At 41.2% G+C, this 21483-nt stretch overlaps 1 protein-coding gene across 1 annotated transcript in view; it reads left to right on the forward strand.

The window, feature by feature from the left end:
- Positions 1-21085, forward strand: part of LOC104948904 (receptor-type tyrosine-protein phosphatase F-like) — a gene marked incomplete at its 3' end in the record, with an annotated part of 28198 nt that extends 7113 nt beyond the window's left edge. The window contains exons 3-4 of the mRNA XM_010775140.1: positions 16647-16835; positions 20970-21085. Coding sequence (XP_010773442.1) covers positions 16647-16835; positions 20970-21085 — 305 coding nt within the window. The remainder of the gene's footprint in view (positions 1-16646; positions 16836-20969) is intronic.
- Between the last annotated feature and the right edge of the window lie 398 nt (positions 21086-21483).

Below are 21483 nucleotides of genomic sequence, written 5' to 3' on the forward strand. Positions count from 1 at the left end.
GAACTCAGCCTAGGCACACACACAAACTCCCAGCCAGGCTGCGGTGTGTGTGTGTGTTTCGGGCTGGGTTTCGCTGTGTCTCGCAGACGGCCACTGGGATCACAGGGGAGGGGTGGGGGGGGGGCAGGAGCTCCAACAAGCCGTGTAGGACAGAGTACACATACTATACAGAGAGGCTGTATGAGAAACCAATGTGAGTTTGGAAAATTGCACAATATAAATCTATTCTAGTAGACCTCAACAATGGAATTATGATCAGTAGAAATGGCCATGACATGGGACCTTTAACATTTAAAAGTCTCCTGGGTTCTGTCCACAGAAGAGTTTTTTTTCCGTATCGTTCAATGGTCTTTGTCTTCCTCCTTAACTGAGTAGATAATCAGAGTTGGGGTTGTAAAGGTTAGTGTGCCGTTCACCTGTGGGAAGTTGTAAAGGCACTTGGTCAGAGCAGAACGAGTGGCGCTCTTGCACGTTTGTCGTCATGAGTCTCGAGTCACTCTGTAATTCTGTCACGCTATAACAGCCCTGCTCTTTGTTCGCGGCAGTTCTCACGCCCCCGCCCGAGGGGTCACTCCGCTGAGACTTACATACAGGCCCAAAGTCAGCTCAGCCATCTCACTGTGTGTGCATGTGTGTGAGACCGACACACACACATGCAGTGGAACAGTAAAACATAGAGATGTTTCTTTATTATTTTCACAATGTCAAAAGACAAAAGATGAGGATCCTTGGCTATAATCATCTTAGTTCTATTCGATGTTTAATAATGGTCTACATGTACAATCACTATTTAAATGTAGAGTCATGCCTACACTGTGTCTATATAAGAAAGAGAGTCAGTCAGCTGTGCCAGGTCAGACCTGCTGTATGGATAAATAGCGATGCACACGATGCTGAGTAAGAGAAGGAGGTATGATTGAGGGATATTGTTGCTGTCAGAATGTCATTCCCCTTTCTCTTCTCCTGTGACATTTCAGTGTCTCCCTTCTTCTCTCCTTAACTTTCCTTCGGACCCACTCCTTCTCTGTTGTACCCATGTATCTCTGTCTCTGTTAGATATAGTGGACAATGTGGCTCTGACGTTGTAAGGTAGTATAAAGAGATGACCAGAGGGGAACAATGACTCATTACCCGGGTAACGATGCCGGTGTTTTCACCTTGAGCGCCCCTCTTGAATTGAACTGCCTCAGTAAATGTTCAGGTAAATGGAGCTTGTCTCGGTGATGTATGAAATAAACTACTGCCGGACAGAAAAGACATCTCGGCTCACAACATCAGTCTTAAACGCAGTGTGCTGCCACTTCTCCATTTCAAGGCAGTATTTTATATTTTCACTGCCTTTAACATTTGATGAGCATGTACAATTTAAAATGCAATGACTCAGTCCAAGAAATGACTATGGTGGTGTCAAAACTACGTCATACACTAATAATGATGATAGAATGGATGAGTCTCTGTGGAGTGACTGTTTTCACATGAAAGCTGACAGGATTTCTCCAAAGCCAGAGCCAATTTCTGATGAAACTCCCTGGAGCACAATTCTTAAAGGTACTTGATTTTGATTGGCTTCTGTCAGCAACCAGAACATTGCAACATCGACAAGTCCTGGGAAAGGCCCTCAGACTCGTAGCTTATAAATCAAAATGCAAGGCGATTCAACACAAACACCCAATTGGCGGTCACATATCACAGAGAAATAACACTGTATAAACATTAACGCTGCTCTAATATTCGTTTATGGCGTGAGAACGAGATGTACTCGCAGTAGTGTTTGCTCTGCATTAGTTTTGTATTTCCAAAACAAGCTGAAATCTTAACTCCAGCCAAAGAGATTGTAGTCATTTGTATTAATCACACATCCTGTGAAAGCTCAGGAAAGGGAACATATTAACCCCCATGTGCTTATCCACTGTAACATTAAAAAGTTTCAGCAAAAATTCCTCCACACCAACTCAAGAAAGCCCAAGCCGATAACTGCAGAATAAGCCTAAGTATGAGCAGAAACCCAGGTATATTCCTGGTACTTTTCTGCTGTGCTGGAGAGATTTTCTTGTCCTTTGTGAGACAGCGGACCTGTCTGTAGAAATAGGGAATGTTATCTAATGGTACCAGATCAAAAGCCCCATCATTTCCAGAATCTTCCGCTGTCAGAGCTTGAATTAGAAAGGTTCTCCTTCACACCAGCTGCACACCTTATTTTTTTTTTAAGTTCCCTGGCAACTCGTTTCTGACTAATGTTGAGAAATATCTTCGGAAAGGTCATATGAGAACTACGGAAGGATTCAAAGCTTTTCAAGTAGAGAAAAATAGCCCCCTTGCTTGGTGAAAACATGTCAAACATCAAACTCTGGAGTGACACAGCTCCTTTTCAAATTAAAAGAGTTCTGCCCTATGAGTCCATATTATACCTCTATAGTTTTAGGATTAAAAAGGAGTCCATCATTATCGAGCAGTGTTAAAAACCCATCAGGAATTCAATTCTGTGTCTGCTGTGTGGACTGTATTAAGCGGCCCTGTGTTTCGTGGCAGTAAACAAATTAGGGCCTCACCGGTTAGAAAAGGCCTTTATTTGCTTGCCATGCATTATAGTCCCTGGGGTAGAGGCAAAAAATGACTGCGACACAATGCCAGTAATAAATATCCCAGGAGCCAGGCAAGTGTGGACAACAAACCTGACTGGATAAACAGCAAAGAAATCACATTGCGGCCCTTCCCAAGCCAAGATGAATACATACAGAAGCTATATCGGAATGATTTAATACCCAGGCCTGCTCCTCTGACAACTTAATCCTCTCCTTCGCGCTATTCAAATCACCCACAATGACCAAAATAAGGTCTGTTGTGTAACCGTTATTCCCCCCACATTACTTCTTCACTCTATGTGAATTTCTTTTTGAATACGAGTGGGTTTTTGTCACGTTCACGCTGGAATTATAATAGCTGTTCCCCCATGTTGTTGAAGCAAGTAAGTAGTCAGTTTTTGCTCACTATTACTCACTGTAGCTGGCTTATGAAAAGGATGCAGGGTTTGAAAGTTTGCATTGACTTTAGACTTTAAGTAGAACAGGTTTGGCTTCCGTCTTCGGGGTAGGGCTGTTATTTGTCACAACACGCTGTCGGAATACAGAAGCAAAAACTTTGCACGCACACACCACCGTTCAGGGAGATGCACCCTCTCTCTCTCACACAAACACACACGCACACACACACCTTCACCGAACTACAGGTGTACCCCCCCTACTGTATTTCTCAGCTCCATTGTGTCGGCCTGTGTCACGGTTTTAATTTCTTCCACCATCTGCTGGCTGGAGGCCCAGCCTCGTAGATCATATCCAGCCTGACAGATACAAACTGCATCTGTCTATGCATGCTTCTCCCAAGGACTCACACAATATGGCGGGGTGGAATCACCCTCCTGGCCACCCAATCTGCATCCTCACATCCTTACTGCCAAGGACTTGGGCATTGTAACGGGGACAGAAAGCTGTTTTAGGTTTGGTTAGTGCTTCAGCACCTGCACTGAAGTTCTCATTTATTACACAATCACACAACCTTGCAGAGTCAGTCATTCTGGTTTCTAAGATACTGTTCATTTTTTAACCAATGAAGCATTTGTTGTTTGCACAGGAGCACATATACGCACTGTTTGGAGATATTACGGTGGTGTGGGTGTCTTTAATTAACAGCAGTCACCTTGCTAGAGACACTAAATCTAACTTGTTGTACATTTGACCCTGCTCTAGTCTCTCTACGTGGGATCAATACTTAATCATAGAAAATGAATACTAACTGGAAAAACATTTTCATATTTTGAAGTTAAATCATTTAGGATAAGTGTGGAAGGATGTATAGATCACTTAACATGTTCTGTTACTTGTCAAACGTGCCCTGGTTAATTGATCTGTCCCGTGAGATTGGTTTGACATTGGACTAAATATCTCTTGTTATGTGAAGACATCTGGATGGAGTCGTTCTTGCTCCGAGGCAACATTTTATCATCTGTACTTGTCCATCAATTACTCCATGCTTTTGGCAAGCTGTTTCTGTAAAGACGGCAATGTCTGGTATGTCTCTGCCGTCAATGGCCTCAGGGGATAGAGAGAGGTGGAGGAAAAAGAAGAAGAGAAGGGGGGAGCGAGGTCAGTGAGTAAAAATAACATTTAAAAAGTGGTTGATAAAATATTAGTGAACCAAGTGAGTGAGACCTTGAATTGTGTAGGGATTACTGCAAAATGGAAGAGTCTATATATGTTGTATTCATCTTTTTCTTAGCACTGGTGATGAATAAGAACGGTTCTTGAAAAGTCACTTGATCATTTCAGCTTTGGCTGCTCCCCTGCACTTTTTGCATTTTTGAAAGCATGTCATTTGGTATTAAAACCTCAAAACACATCTGCAGCCTGTCCTAATGACTAAAGAGCGGATTTACATTTCATTCATTTATCCCATAACTTTAACTACTTTGGCAAAAGCTCAACATCCTGAAATGTGTTTAGGAAAGACTAATGCCGGGATGTATTTATGCTATTTTAACGGGGCCAGTGGTTTTCAATGTGTTTTAACGCGTCAGAGCTTTTCACTTTCTCCCAAAGAACACATTTGCTTAAGAGGCAGGAATAAAAGAGGTTCAAACTTCATTCAATTATTTCCCAACTCTATTCTATTGCGAATTGCATTAAAACCATTGAACTTGATTATCTTAAACTAAATATGCATGATTAGAGGTGTTTTTGAACACTTGATGTAGTGTTGTTCCTGTTGATGTGCCAACAACCCATACTACATAGCTACAGGAAAACATCCTGCTTCTGCTGTCATACACAGATTGAAAGCAGAGCCTGTCACTGTTTTAAACCAGAAGTTCTGGCCACGGTTGATTGTCAGGACATATTCAATTCCTTATCTGGATGTTGTCTCTGGGCTTCAGAAGATATTGGAGATGTCACAAGACATCCATTGATATCTGCGCATCGTCCGGAACAGACAGGGATATCCATGAATTGACATCTGCTATTAAATATCTGCCACAAACAGCGGCAGCAGGCTTTCATTATTCAATTAAGGATTTTACTGAAGACCTGTTTGTGAGAGCATGACCGATGTGATTATCAATAGTGTTTCACCATGCGTGTGTTGTATACAAAGTACTGCTTCCTCCATTAGAGAGTTAAGGGATGCAAGCGGTCATCTTTCATTTGCCATTTTGCGATTTTTTTTTTACATTTGCACGTACTTGCTCATGATTATCTGAACACAGGTGTTTCTGTTGGAATATTTCACTGTTAACCGGCCAGCAAGAACACACAGTCAGGATATCTAAATGTGAATTTCCAATATTGTATTTCCAGAAACATAAAGGAGCCTCACTAAATATGAACACGGGAGTGCGATGAAGATTGTCACTCAAATATGTGCCCCTGAACCAAATTGATATGTTAAGGGTCCGACGCTACACCTGAGCCCTCTGAGCCCTGCAGACAGTTTCAGTGTAATTTGTATCAAATCGATTTGTTCATTGCTGCACGCTGTTTTTTCTTACTTTATTTAAAAGTGTTTTATGCTCAGACGTGGTTCCACTTGGCCCCCACCCTTGTTACCACTTCGATTTTTTCCAATTCAACAGTTGTTAAGAAGCAGTTTATTACATTACATTTCTCTCCATGGCACAGGAGAACCATAACAATATTAATCAGAAGTCGTCTGAAATGATTAATTACATTCGCTGAACAGTTTCACAGAGTTATATTTTATACAATGAACTAAATAGATTCAATTACTTTTGTGAATGAACTTAGAGTTGAATAATATTATTTTTAACAATTATTTTAAATAAGTAGATCATAATGTATTTTGTATTGTATTAGTTCGTTTAATTTAGATGCATATTTCTGACTTTCTCTGATTCATGCAAAACGAATTATTAGACAATACTCCAGCATAGAAAACACACAGACACATTGAGATTATGTTTTATATTATGAAAGCCTGCGAGCTGATGACCATAACAATTATAAAAGAAAACCTCCAAAAACCAAAGGTAGTATCTCACTGTTAAAGTCTCAACAAAACCTTCTTTATTATATTACATTAGCTTCATCATATTGTGCTATTTCTGTTTAATAATAATAAACAACACAGCCTTACAAGAACAACCCGACCTGACATTCCTTTATTTGTTAATAATGGCGCCCGTGGCCTACAGCCCGGCAGGTAGAGAGCGAGGTCCACCTGACCAGCGAGTCAACGAGTCCCCGGGCCCTGACTGGCTGTGGATGGATGGCCCGCTGCCGTCGGGGGGGGTTCTAATATCTGTACTCAATGAGCTGGCTAATGGGAGTCCTTTCACCCTGACCCCTTTTCCTCAAACATTTACACACCAAGCCCTCCTGGAGCACCCACTGGGCCGTAGAAGGCCGGAGAGAACTGCTTGACTTAGTATCAGCCGTATAGCTTGGCCTTAAGCTTGACATTTTTCTCATGTTTAAGAGGCATGGTCCCATTTGATCTAAGCTGCTAAGCTGTGTTTTTCAAGGTTGTAGTTGATCGGTCTGCTTACAGCTGTCAAAGGTCCTGGTCATTTTGCATGCATTACATCTGCATCAATATTCTAACCTGTTTAACAAGGGGAGGTTGACTGGGCAAGCATGCTTGTTTTCATGTATTCAACACTCAGTGTCAGGGCTCGCTGGTTCCTTTCTCTTTTGCAAGGAAAGGGCAATACTTCACCCGATTATTTAATTATTGACTGTGAGTGTAGCAGGTGCTTTTTTCTAATTAAAATGGCCTTAGCCTTAGATTTACGCATATGATCAGATATGGTTTTACAAAAAAAAAGGGATAATATGCAGATTGTATTACCGGTACTACTAAAAGCATTCATGGCTAAATCTTTATAACCACAGAAAAGTACCCATCGGGCAATTGTTGACTGAATGTCATGTTCCCACCTTTCCGTCTTGTTTTCTTTTTCTCTATCCTACCGTTGACCAGCAGTGGTGATGGAATGATTGCATTTCCCTGTGTCAAGGTGGGCAGTTAATAGGTCATACCACAGTGTGATCTTCATGGACACCAATCACTTCTGCAAACCACTACAAAGTTGAGGCATTGACACACAGACTCTGTGCATTATTCATTATCTCTGACTGAGAGAACACTGTCACAGGAGCCCGGTCAGTGAGGATTTAATTAACAGAACCTGCCACATTCCACTATATCCACTGCCTTTCTCCCAGCTCATAAAAGCCATCCCTATCTGCTGTAATTACACTAAACATGTCACAATAAAGCTCTGCTGATGATTAATTTGAGTTGGGGAGAAGATCAATTAATTAATTAATTTGCAAACCGCTGCTCTGCTTCCTTTCGCAGACCCATTTCATTAACTGTCACGCTTCCTGGTTTTGGGTCCTGTCCTTGTTCTTTTTCCCAAGACACCTGGAGGAATAGCCTGTCTTATTAGCCACATCGTATTACCACAGAAATGTACCATGAGCCCTTAGCTTTTTTCCATCTTAGAAGCTGTTACATTAAAACCAGTAGTAAACCACAAACCGTGTACTGTGTGATACTATAATCATAAGGGTCCTCAATCAAACTCCTGTTGGAAGGACCACGAGGCAAGAAGTAGAGCTGTAATCTCAAAATGAAAGCCTACAGCTGTGCTACGCGTATAGCGTACTTAATGGAGGATATGATTCTGTGCAGCAGTGCTTGTCCCACAAGGTGACTCGGTCAGCATAACCATGTGAATTCAGAAGACCACCCTTGGGTTGCAGTAATGGTCGAAGGCCACGGTTATGTACTAACTGGTGTGCCGCAGCATAAATAACAGGCGTAAGGCATTTGGCAGGGTCGTAGATCATACTGACTACAGTGGAAGTATGATATCAGATAGGAGAAAAATGGAGAAGTAGAGATGAATAGGAAAGTAGAGAGAGGGAGATGATAAAAAGAGAGGAGGGGCGGAAGGAAATAAAGGAATGGGGGGAATTAGATGACTGTTATTGATTACCTGCCTGTAGGCGAGGAAGTAAGGCCAAATGTTCTGCTCCGCCAGACAAAAAAGTGTATTATTTCAAAGGTCATGGCATGCATTACAGACTTTTTACTGCGAGTACACTCGGATAAACAGCAGAATAACAGCACCCTGATAGCACCACTAGCATGCAGCACTGAGGGAACTAACAACAACATTAACAGTGTTTTGTTATGACTATGTTTCCGTCACGCTCCGTTGCCTGCAGGTGTGTCTGGCGTGCCATTTGTCCACCGCACTGTTTGTTTGATGAACCAGTATGTCCATAGCAACTGCCATAACACCTGGTCTAAAAGATAACGTGCCAGAGACAACAGGCTTGACAAGAAGTTAAGACGTATTTGAATGCACATTGTGCAGTTGCCCCCATTTCTATGGAGGTTCTTTTTACAATTTTCATGTCATTACAACAGTATAACATCAATGGCCTTCTTGGTGGGTCTTTGATGTCGGGGTGTGCCGTGTCATCCCTGCTGAGGAGACCTCTGCAGTGCGAGCCCTGCCAAGTAGTATTTCTCTGAAGAGCACGAGGGTCCTGCTCACATGCCCTTCATGGCAGAACATGTGAGAAAACTCTTTGCCCCCAATGTATTGCAAGTCAAAAGCGCCAAGGCAGTAACATGAATCCCAGTATGGGCTTATTAGTCGCTGCATGAATGTCACAGATCTTCAGAAAGAAAGTATTGGCTACTATACTTATCAAACATTACAAGGAGAAAGTTGGCCGACCCATCAGAAATGTTAATAAGCAATAGCCCTAACCATTAATGTAATTGGAAACGCTGCTATCTCTGGATTTCTATCCATTACCACTGTCCAACAGATTTTAATCCCACCATGACTTTTGTGTTCCTCATAAATCCATCCATCAGTCAGATAGACTCGCTTATCCTTGAGTGCAGCAGGGGGCTGGAGTTGATTCCAGCTGACATCAGGGCGAGAGGCGGGGCACAACAAGGACCGGTCGCCCGTCAATCACAGGGCTGACACACAGAGACAGACACACCTTTGGGCAGTTTACAGCCTGCTAACCTAACCTGCTTGACTGTAGGGCAAACACCAGGTAGAGAACATGCAAATTCCACACAGAAAGCCGGTCAATAGGTTTGAACCCAGAACCTTGCTGTGAGGCAACCGCTGTGCAGCTCCTCATAACTCCTTTGCAGAAAAACATTTTCTAGAGAACTCGCTCAATGTTTTACCCACCATCAGAGATCCAACTATTCATAGAGTTCTTTCAGTTGAACTCATGTTAGCTTTGGCTTTATGTTTGTACCTCCTGCTGCCTCGAACACGTCTCTCGCAAACTTCCACGTCTCAGGCAGATGCAAATGTCTGTCTCGACAATGTTCTTGGCGAGAAACTGCCGCGGGCCATGCGCTTTGTTTCTGCAAACGACTCGTCTGATTTTCACTGCCAGATTGACTCAAACGCAGTTACGAGGTAGACAACTCTATATTTAGTTCCCCTCACAGGTTGAGCTAGCAGAAAGGTGAATAATTAAAAGTCTTTGGGGTAAACACAGGAAACTCTAAGACTTTAATCTTTGTTGTTTTTCGAAAGAAATGTAACTTATTTTAAACATTCAGCTATCGGTAAAGAGCTTAATGTTACACATTCCCACACACGGGCGAATTAAATTCAAACAGCCCACATATTTTCGAAAAGGCGCATAAACCTGGTGTTTTTTAACCTATAAAGACAGTGCACTGATGTATGTTTTAAAGGGTATATTTTAAAGCAGTAATATTTCATGAGGCAAGCGGCTGTGTTGCTGTCACTATGGTCCTTTGGTGCGCACTATCAAAGGAGACATCACCTTTAATTGTTCTCATCCATCACTTTGCAACTGGCACACATGGAGATCATAAAGTCTTTTTTTTCTTGCTTGAAATTAGATAAGCTCAGATGTAAAAGCTAAGCAACTTAAGAAGGGCTCACTCCATCACCTTCATTTTTGATGTCACATGTTGAGACCGAATTAGATTAACTGTTGATACGGAAAGAGGCCGAAAATGGGGTTGGCAGCTTGCAAACATGCACACAAGTCCTGTTCATGTTGCAGCAATGTTCCACATGAATATTTCTCAACATATGTTTCATAACCACATGTTCTCTGAAGGGACCCTTCTGTGCTGTAATTCTCACTTAAAACATTCATAGCAGCACATACCTTTCACATCTTTTTGCACTTGAGAGTATGAAGAAGATACTAGGGCATACTGAAATGGAAATGAGGCAGTCTCTTTTTTAAAAAAATGCTTATCTAGTGCCACTGTGTCAGGGCTCCCCTTGTTATGAAGGAACTGGGGTGTCTGGAGTGTTTTCCCCCATTGAGATGAGTGTGTTTGGGTTGAGGGGAAAACGCTGGCTGACGCTAGTGTGGGATTGAGCTCCAGCAGCCTCCCAGTGGGACAGGAGGACAGGGACGGGTCTCTTTCAGCAGGGCTCTGATTAGACCCATCGCCCTAGCTGCCACGCTCCACTCACACTGGTAATTGGAACTGGCAGGAGGTTGGCATGCCCACCTCTTCTCCCCTCCTTCCCCTCGCCATTTTACTTCCTCTTTCTTCTATCACCCGCCTGTGGCTGTTACAGCAGAGGCTGCACCTCCTCAAAACAACGGTTTCTGATTATTGTATCATGTTTTCCTAATTTATATAATTACCATATTTGTAATTTTCTCATTACAAATAATGTTACTAATGTTGCCCCGTGCCTTTTGTGTATAGTGAAGGCCCCCACTGCTCTTCTAATTGACTAGAACAACCACAAAACGCATTAAGCCGTCCCCTACTGCCCTCTCTTTTTACAGTAGTACTATAACCACTTAAACAAGTTTGACTGCTGCTGCTCATATTGCAGAATGTGTGTGATAATTGGCTGTTTAGAGAACAAAGGACTTTATTTTTCACATCATGGCAGAACCAGTTTTCGAGCTTCTAGCTTTACGTTTGACGCCCTTCTGCCTGTGGCCCTAGTGATTTTGCATATCCAGGGTGTTTCTACTAGTTGTGTTTTTAACAACTGTGTCCCGGAAGCACTTTGCAAATGACCCATTTAACAGTACTCCTTTAGACCAAATTAACACCTCAGTATTAGACATCCCCTGGACTACTGCATACATGCAGAATAAACGAGCCTTTTGGGAACAAAAAAAGTCAGACATATATTTTTTTGTTGCAGCATTCTTCATCATTGTAATGGATCGCTTGTGTGACATTATCACAGAATTTTCAACTTAGTGGTATTTCTGGCTCGATGAGACAGAAAAGTGGAGCTTTCTTTGATGAATTACTCACGAGCACAAGAGGGCTTTTTATTCATAATGCCCTCCATCTTGACAAACATCAACCTGCATTGCCAGCACTATTTCATTGGATTCTCTCCAAATGTCCTCATTCCTTCCCCTTTGAATTAAAGAGGACTGAACAAAGGCATGTCTTTGTCTTCTCCTGATGACGAGTTGGCAGGCAAGCCTCAGGAGTTGCAGTACAAGGAAAAGACAGACATGACTCCAATCTTAACTATCAACAAAATCTGTAAAAATATACGTGTAAAGAGACTGTTTAAAGAAACGTTTCATACTGAGCATTGTGTTTACATTCTAACCTGATAAAACTAATTAACTGTTTATCCTGAAAATAGTCCTTGATGGGTATTTTATGATTTCTCAGCTTACCTAACATACAACATGTAATTGTATGCTACTCAAAATAATGTGCTTTTTAAGAGTCAAAGCCAGGGTGTGAGAGGACTGTTATATCAAAGATCAGCTTCAGTCTGTGGCTTGGCCTTGAGACGTCTGGAAATCCAGCAGGAATGAGTATAGCTTTACACCTTCAGGGAAAAACCTTAAAACCAGATACTGTGTTTTAGGTCCAGCACAAATCATTACAAAATCATGACAGACGTTTATTATCTCTGCCTTAAAGTTGGTTTGAATAGGCCTTGGGAGGTTTTGTTTTTCTTAGTTTAAAAAGTTTAAATTGGCCATATTTGAAGAATAAACCCCATTTTGAAATATAACACTCTATGGAAGCAATGCTCTGCCTCCAACATATTCATTGCAGGTACTGAACATACAGCCCAACAATTTCTCATTTTAAAATTGACACACCAAGTGAAGCTATGGTTCACTCCACTTATGAGACATACTGTGAAAAATAGTGCCGGACAGTTGTAATAACTGTCCACCGTCAATGCAAGCATTAAACGTTCAAGCCTAGGGGGTAAATGCATGTACTGTAGAGTATAAGCTCTGCAGCAGCAGTAGTTTGCCTTTCAAAGTATTCTCTGTTTGTACTTCCTGATATGAAAGAGCCACTGACTCGTGTAATAACTCCTTTGGTTTCCTTCACACTGTTTTACCAATGGTTTGCATTTTTCACAGCCCAGGAACCTTTTCCAATAATCTTAATCATGAATATTCTATATGCAGAAATACAGGAGGGTTTGGTGGAAAATAAGACATGCTGATATTCCAGTGTTTTCAATCAAAGGCTTAGTTCTGCAAAGCACTATCGCATAAATAGCTTTCCCCTTTGCCTAGACAAGTTACTTCTTTCTGCGGGAATATATAACAAAAGTCGGAGCTGCCACGGGTAGATTTTCGATAAAACAGAACAAATCTTCTGAAATTCCCTCAAAATATGGTATGACAGACTTCTCAATCCTTCTCAGTACTATCCCTGGGGTTACTGGCGAGGTACGATTGACAGGATCCGAGTCATGCCTCATTGAATCGATTGGTTTCCAACACATAGCTACTTTATACTAGACCTACAGGGAAGCTACACCATTTTCTGGCTGAGAGATGGAGCGATGTGTGGGGCCCAACCATGTGTTATGTGTACAATATGAACACAGGAACATTGGGGAATCAGCAGAGGTCTGGTAGAAAGACTTCAATGTACTGTACACACTTTTCTTCTCTCTCTCCACGCTCGATTTAAGATCAGCCACCTGCTTGCAGCGCTGAAACCTCTAGAGATGTTTTAATACGTTGAGACACATATCTCTTAATCAATGGATTAACACGTCTATATTCACAAGGTTTTAGACCATGTTAATTATCCCTTTCATGATTTAATGGCGCAGATTATGTATAGATAAGGTTGTTAAACTAAGTATTGAAATAAGTACGTTAATAAGTGTACACAAAAAAATTATCTCGGAACGGATTTTTTGGGGGACTAGGACTTATTTAAGTTGACTAGCACAACTTCATGAAGCATGTCCTACCCCAGTGAATCTGATTAGAAATGGGGTACCTGTGTTCATGCACAAAGGACCCCTTCTCAGGTGATTTGTGGCCATTATGTACATGTGAGCTATAAGTAGATGAGACTGGAGGTCAGCTCTCTATAGCTTTGGTATAATTGATGGCTCTCCCACATTGCCCCTTAAAAGAATAATAATAAATGAGTGTGCTAATCCTTAACCACTGTCCAACAACTGTCCAATTGTATTTTCAGTTTCTTTCTCGATAGACCTCTTTTAGTAAAGGACTGACGCTTCAACATCATGCAGGGTGTGTATTTCCCTTTGAAGGTTAGAGGGAGCAAACCACAGAGGACCACAGGGCGCTACTGTTACCATTATTCATACAATTACAAATTGTACCATATTATTTCAATGTGCGGTAGTTGTCTGTTTTGTAGAGGTATCCTGATTTCAGTTGGGTTTTTCTGAAAACAAATCCTATAATATCGTTAGAGAGGAAGTAAGCCTCACCGCAAAGATAAGAGGCCATGCAGAAATCTGTCAACTACATCTGAATATGAGACGATCCGGGCCACAGGCCAAACACAAGGGTGAGAGCAGGAACAACCGCTCTGCTGGGGATCGGAACAAAGTACACCCATGCACCTCTTCATGCTCAACCATATACGTTTACATATGGAAGTTTGTTCTCAGACAGGCTAAGCATAGAGGACAAACAGCCTTGTTTTAGTGTAGGCTTTGACACAAATCAGAGGTTCACGTTATAAATGTTTAAGGAAATAGGAAAAGTGCACCAAAAATACTGGAGCATATGTAGTCAACAAATGACTCAGAAGTAGATTTCTAAAAGTGTATTTATTAGGTCTTATTACATGGCTTAGTTATAGAATAATCGATTCTGATTGGTCAATTCAGAACACGTGACACGTTGTCAATCCAGAACAGACAGACTGCTGTCAAGGACTTATTTATCGTTGTTAAGGACGCTCAAATCTGCAGAAAGAAGTTTCGTCTATTTAACTGCATGCAGTTTGCTTTTCAAACCGACAAGACAAGAGGGACAAGAAAACAGCGGAGAAGTAACGAGGCAGAAACCTACGGTGGCCCTGTAGTGCAAGTCAAAACAGCATTTCCGAAAACACCACAGCATTTTAGGAAACACCACAGCATTTTAGGAAACAACACAGCATTTCACAAAACACCACATCATTTCACAAAACACCACAGCATTTCAGGAAACGCTACAGCATTTCACAAAACGCTATCGAAGCAGTTCCTGCCGTTGCTACGTAGTTCAAACAGTAACAACGGACTATTTTTCTTAGCGGATGCATGTCATTTAAAAATAAATAATAGCCTACTATTTTTTTAAATCAATAAAAATGTTTTCTAAATCTATAAAAGCATTTCAATTAACATTGGGAGTCATATCGTTACTTTGTTGAGAATGTGGCCGTGTAATAAGCGGGATAATGTGCAGCGACTTAGCTGTTCAAGATCATTGAACAGCTTCGCATCGGGCTCCTGATCTGCCTGTCGGGTGTTCTTTTCCCCATAATGACCGCCTCGCTGCACATTATCCCTTACTTGAAGGATCACTTCTTGCCACTACAAGCTTTTCATCTGGGTATTGTATTTGGTCAAATGGAGTCAACAAATGAGTCGGAAGTAGATTTCTAAAAGTGCACTTATTAGGTCTTGAATAATCACTTGTTGCCTCTAAACGCTTTTAATGTGGGTATTCCTCCATAGAAGAGACTACTGTGTATCTCATAGATGATGACTGATGTGAGCCATTCTTGTATCTCTTGTAACACAGCTCATAATGGACACTGTGACAGAGGGCATTTGTTTTTCTGATGAGTATAAAGTGAACAACAACTTTCATGTACCAATTAATCAGGGAACTTTGCAGAGGACGCTGGCTCTCTTTCTTTTGCACATGAACAATGCACTCACTGTCTTACATGGTTGACCAGTCCTCGGCGGTAGTTTTGAGACACAATACAACGCACCAAATGACCTTGTTTGTTTTTGTCTCTCTAAAGCATCATGCAATCAATAGTTCTTTTTTTGTGAACCATTCAGTTGTCCTTGGGAAACATTGTAATCTTGTTAAGGACACATTTGCTCAGCTTTCCTAAAAAGCCAAATCTTGTTTTGTATTAATTAATTTCATCCCTGTGGACCATTTTGCCTATTGTTGACCAGCAGTTAGGTGTCTTCTCACGGTGAACCAAAGTAAGGAGTTGAGATCATTAGTACTTTTGTAAGGATTTCATTTGAGCACTTTGGCCCCAGGGACACATCTGCACATGAGGAAGCAGATAAAAGAGATTACACGTTTCAGAGCAAGCTGATAAAAAGTCTTCTCAAGGGCCGTTGTGTTTCTCCTTTATTAACGCTGCTCAGAGGTTAAATTAGAGTTTATTATGAGGATAGGTGGGAGGGGGTTTTATTTCAGATTTGCAGCATAGTTAGGCCATGTCGGTGACCTCATTTGAATTCAAAAAAACATTTCCACTGGGTCTTTTCTTTCAAAGAGGAAGGACTGTTTCTGTTTTTCTCACCAATGAGCATTCTCAATTCTCAACATAGCAGTTACATTGTTTATTCTGAATATCAGAGAGAACTGCTTGTTTACAGGCAGTTTAATATCATGACTTAAATGTACCGAATAATATTGTAAGTGTAAAAAACAATGTCTGCTGGGATGTACCTCTTCCTGATAACTTTCAGAATGCAATAGGCCAACGCTGACCCTGAAATAACCCACGACTCATATCTTCGCAGATTTTAGGATATAAAATCAATATATATTTGACCTTTTACTTCAGAATACCACATTTTGCTTTCAGGATTATACTTAGTGTGTTGTCATGGTTATGCTGTTACATTCATTATGTCGAGTTGGATTATTCAAATCGTTATGTTTAACTTGCTAAGCCTAAAGTGGCTCATTTATGCATGGGTACCCAGAGACAGATTGCTATCCTTCCTCGGTCTGAACCTGTAATAAGCCTGCTGCGATAATCTATCAGAGACGTTTCTCAAACAAATTTGAAATCCAAATGATGGCAGTTCTCCAGTTCCCCTGCAGTAGTAGTGCTGTTGTGCTAATTTGTTGTGCTTGTGTGCCTTCTGATTACTGTGCAGCCTTGAGCACCTGAAATGTATTTGCTCTTGTTCATCCTCTTTTCTGTCCTTGCTAGCTCAACAGCTTTGATGTACTCAACGCCTCTCACAGCCATAAGAGCCCATTCTGACACATATTTTTGTAGTGTTAGGCATCCCCTTCTTTCTCCCTCTTTTCGTTTTAACACAGTTTCTTGCTCCATGTGGCTCTGGATATACTCAAAAATCTGCCTTTTGAATTTTTCAGAGACCCAGATCCCCCATGGCTTCCCCACTATCGATATGGGTCCCCAGCTGAAGGTGGTTGAGAAGACCAGAACTGCCACCATGCTGTGTGCCGCCAGCGGAAACCCAGACCCAGAGATAACCTGGTACAAGGACATGCTTCCTGTGGACATCAGCAGCAGCAACGGGCGCATTAAACAGCTTCGTTCAGGTAAAATCTGATCTGATCTGATCTCATTTCTTTATTGTGTTACTCTACATGACATACTGATAGTGTCACTATAGCAAAGTCAAGTAGCAGAATACCAAGTAGTGATGAATATCAACAGACCTGAAGATGATGTGAAAACACAAAAGTCCTTTGTTGTCTTGTATGACTTCATGTATTCTCTTTTATCACAAAGGACATGAAAATCTTATTCAGCCATTGTCACCTTGGTTAGTAAGAAGACTTCTAACAGAATTGTATTTCTCGACGCTGCAGCCACTTATAAAGTTACACAGAAGTTGGAATAAAGTTATTCTTGTGCAATCTTTGACAGTGATGCATGAGCTTGTAACATCCAAAGCACAGAAAGATATTTTTCACTATATTAAATAATCCTTAATCCCACTTTGAACAGGCAGCTGGGTGACAATGAGGCCAGCCATTTAAGCATTAGCTAGGATTCAACTTTACAAAAAATACAACTGCTTTGAGTTGTCCACAGTCGCAGTCCACTTGATGAAGTGACTGCGCTCGCCTGACCTGGATCAGATGGAAAAGGTGGATAGATTAGTGGCTTTTGACCTGATTCAGTCGTGTGACTCCTTTGTAAATCTACCTCACTTACAGAGTGTAAGGCCAGGCTACAGTTCTGAGGCCCCAAAGATTAGAGATGAGAGCTACTCCAGAAAAAGCCTGGCACTACAGCTGCCAAGTGGAAGTTGAATACAGGTCACTGGAGCATGTTCCCTTGCACTGCCCATGTTCTCGCAGTATTAAAACGCTGCCCTACCAAACACACATCCCCAATTAAATACAGATGGCTCGCTAATTTAATAATAACACAACTACTTAATTGTTTGATCGTGTTTTTTAAAACAATGATAAACTGTGCCTTAAACCATGATATGTTATATATATATTTCTAGCTACAAACTTTTAATTAGTTTTCTTTCTCGCAAATAGTGAGTGCCTGAAAAACTGCTGATATGTAATGCCCCCAGACAGACAATTCTTTCTCTCCACAACCCTTTTTTGACATCTGGTGCCGTTTCATGATTAACAATACGGCATATGGCCTAAAAGGGGGCGAATTCTGTAATTGTCAAAAAAAAGGTGCATTCATTTGCTGCAGTTAAACAGAAAAGCTGAGCCAGTTGCTCCTATTATACCACGAGAAGTTAGTCAGCACACAGGAACATTAGCTCTTTCTTTCCACACCATCTAAGTCATTCACTTTGTTGAAATACTAATCTATTTTCAATTTAATACCTCTGACCTGAATACGTTTTGCTGTGCATCTTTCTATTTACTGTGTATGACTTTCATTCATTTCTCTTGCCCATTTTACTAACGACTTTCTGCAAAAATGCATTCTGTACACAGAGTAAGGCCATCTTAAATTAGAAAGATTTGTATAAAAATGCTTTAATTTAATGTAATTGTAATGCTACTATGAAGTACACATGTGGCTGTAGCTGTTGTCTGTAAATGCAAAAGTAGCAGCAATATATTATAAAATGTTTTGCTGCTGTGATTTTTCTTGGTCCTTTACAGAAAACACGTACAGTCGAAAAAATATATTTCTTTCATAGCATTGATTAAGTGCACTTGTCACATTACATTTAAGTGGCTTCTACTCTGCATCAGTTTTTATTTTCCTTTTTATATGTGGCTTGTCAGAAGCCATGTTTTTCTCTCCCGCTTATATAAGTGGATTTCTTACTAATCTCTCAACCCTTTTTGCATTGAAATTACTCCCACCTAGGTGGTACACCAATTAGAGGTAAGGATGACGAAGTGTGTTGGAAACTATCACGTCCACACCATTCCCTCACATCCACATCAGACCCCTGCATTCCCCCCCAAACGCCACATCACCAGGTTCATTCACGCTGTTCAGCGCCTACACACCCTCTTCCCCATTCGTCTCCTCCCGACATCCTGTCTGCTGTCTGCTCGCTAACAAACAAATGATCACCAACCCTCATGTCAGGGTAATGCAATAGCAAGTCCAAGGTGTTATCTTTTAAATGAGCTTTTCTAAAGCCCCTCCTACACTGTTAGAAATAAACCTTATTTATGAACAATTCACACGCATTCACATCTTTGTGCATCAGCTTCTCGTCTGGCTTTTGAGCGAAAGAGGCGAGGAGTTGCATTTTAAACTAAAGGCCAATGTGGCCACAAGAGGATCTATCTGCCTCCTATCTTAGCATCAATGTATACTGAAGCGGCTTCATTTGCATACAGCACATACAGCATTGCCTCCAAGCGAGATCGTTAAGGTGGAAGCTTCAGCCCCTTTTTATGGTAATCATGAAAGCATGATTTCCTTCCACAACATGGACGTAAATAGTGGACGCTTGGGACCAGCTGTCTGTCTCACTGTCCATGAGTCCTTGGCCCCTAATCAAGCCCATATTCCTATGTTTAACTCTTTGAGGTGGCTATATGACAGCCTCTGTTCCCCTTGACTTATTCTGCCACTGAAATTAGATTGTAGAAGATCCATTGTTTAAGAAGTTGAAAGTAATTTAAAGCAGTTTTGCATTGCAGCTCTGACAACTGCCATGGCAGTAACCTTGTACATTTCTGAAGTACTCACACTGTTTTCTCCCATGGGAAGGGGCAGATTGACAGATTGGTGACACCAGCATTAGTATGCAGGTGCATGTCATTGCTGAATCAGACAGCGCTGAGCTCAGCGTGCAAAGCAAACACCTTGGAGAGATATGTTGTCATGAGATCTGAGGTGATGTTATCACATGTCTCTGCCCCGCCCTGTTTCACCTCTCTTTTTTGGTCTCGTCTTGATCCGAGTCCCCTTTGGTTGGTGATGAACCTGTTTGTTGTATTCATCTCATACTGCATGATTTGAAAAAAATGTATCCTGACATCATCGAGTATTTTTGTCATTTTCAAACAGCATGGTGGCTGTCTGCTAGTGCCATGCTTGCTTTGAGACTTGATCAATGTTATCACTCACTTGTGACACACATATGTACTGCTGGGTGATGTTGTCTGGTTGTTAAACATGTGTTTTTTTAAATTGTGGGATTCAGGTAAGTTTTGCTGTTTTAGGTCTCTATTTGTATTTGTCAAATTAAAACTAAATCTAATAATAATGATATGATGGTTATAGACATGGTGTGTCAAAATGACCACACATAAACAAGTCTCCTGGGCGTTCATGCTTTGTCAGAAACAACATGTTAGCCTTCTGTCTGATGACAACGGCTTTTTGGGATTGTGAATACTAATCTAAGCCATCTGGCAGAGGAGCATCTCCCTTAAGGGCTTCGTTAAGACATGGTGAAACAGTTGCTGATGGAAAAAACACAATTATGACCTCAATGCTAAATACCTGATCAACAAAGAAAAGATACCTGCACCGCCTTTTCTTTGCGATTCCTAGGCCCTCAAGAAGAAAAAAACGTAATTAACAGTTTAGACATAAGTCACATTTACCTTTATATCAGTTTAGTTGGATATGGTTGCATTTTTTTTTCAACAATTAGGATATACAAACACATTATTTACCCTTAGCTGATCATCAGAATACTTAATCAGAGTAGAATTTCTCTTGAGGCCCATAAGTGGAAATGATGTCCTTTGGTTAAACTGTGTGACACACATATTGCACAGATGTTAGTATTAAGCAGTAGGCTGGTTAGTTGTATTGGATATTAACATCATATGTTATCTGCTTTTGTTGTGTTTATTTTTCAGTAGAGCCCTTTTCCTGGCTGAGATAGATTACTCAAACACTTTGGTTTGTCAATTATTTCCATAAGCAGGATGCCTAATGAGACTTTGACGGTTGTGACATGTTATTTAGATGATTAATTGACCTTCAGTCATGGTCCCTTTTTTTCTCCTTAACACGACGAGGGAAATATTCTGTTAGCAGGTTCGTTAAATACGTCAAATCAGCTAAATGTCAATGTTGTGGTAAACGATTTCTTGACAAAACTGCGTCTATGTAAGGGCTCTAAATGATGCATGAACTGGGTTAGGCTAGTTGACTACAGGCTCTCTAGCGAGTCACTGTACAGATATCTGCTGTGGTTTCATGCCAAATGACATCTCACATTCCACAACTGTCAAGACGGCTAAATGTGTTAATCCTCTACGCAGGAGCTCTGCAAATCGAGATCAGCGAGGAGTCCGACCAAGGAAAATATGAATGTGTTGCCTTGAACAGCGCTGGGACCCGTTACTCATCTCCTGCCAATCTCTACGTACGAGGTAAAGTCAAGTTGTCTCTCTCAATTCTTGAATTCTCTTCACAACCTGTCATTTCTGTTGTTTCAAACCCCAAACAGCCTTGCAACAAACATCCCGTCTGCTTTGTCCTTAATGTTCATGCCTTTAGTCAATGTGCTTTCAAAGGTACTGCCTTCACTTATTGTGTATGATAATAACTCTTCTCAGGAGTGTGTTGAAGTGTGCAAGCTGTGTTTGATTGACATCTTTCCCACCCTCCTATCAGCATTGTTGCACCTGGGACAAACAACATCTTTGTAATTCTTATTGGTGCGTGGAGTAACTCAGCATGGCTCTGCCCGCCTTTAAACCTGAACAGAGCTCTAATTAGCCGAGACTCGAAAACACCTGTTAAAACACAGTGCCTTTGACAGTTGTGTAATTT

The sequence above is a fragment of the Notothenia coriiceps genome, unplaced genomic scaffold (genome assembly GCF_000735185.1).
Source record: "Notothenia coriiceps isolate Sejong01 unplaced genomic scaffold, NC01 NC01_scaffold00015390, whole genome shotgun sequence".
Taxonomy (NCBI): Eukaryota; Metazoa; Chordata; class Actinopteri; order Perciformes; family Nototheniidae; genus Notothenia; species Notothenia coriiceps.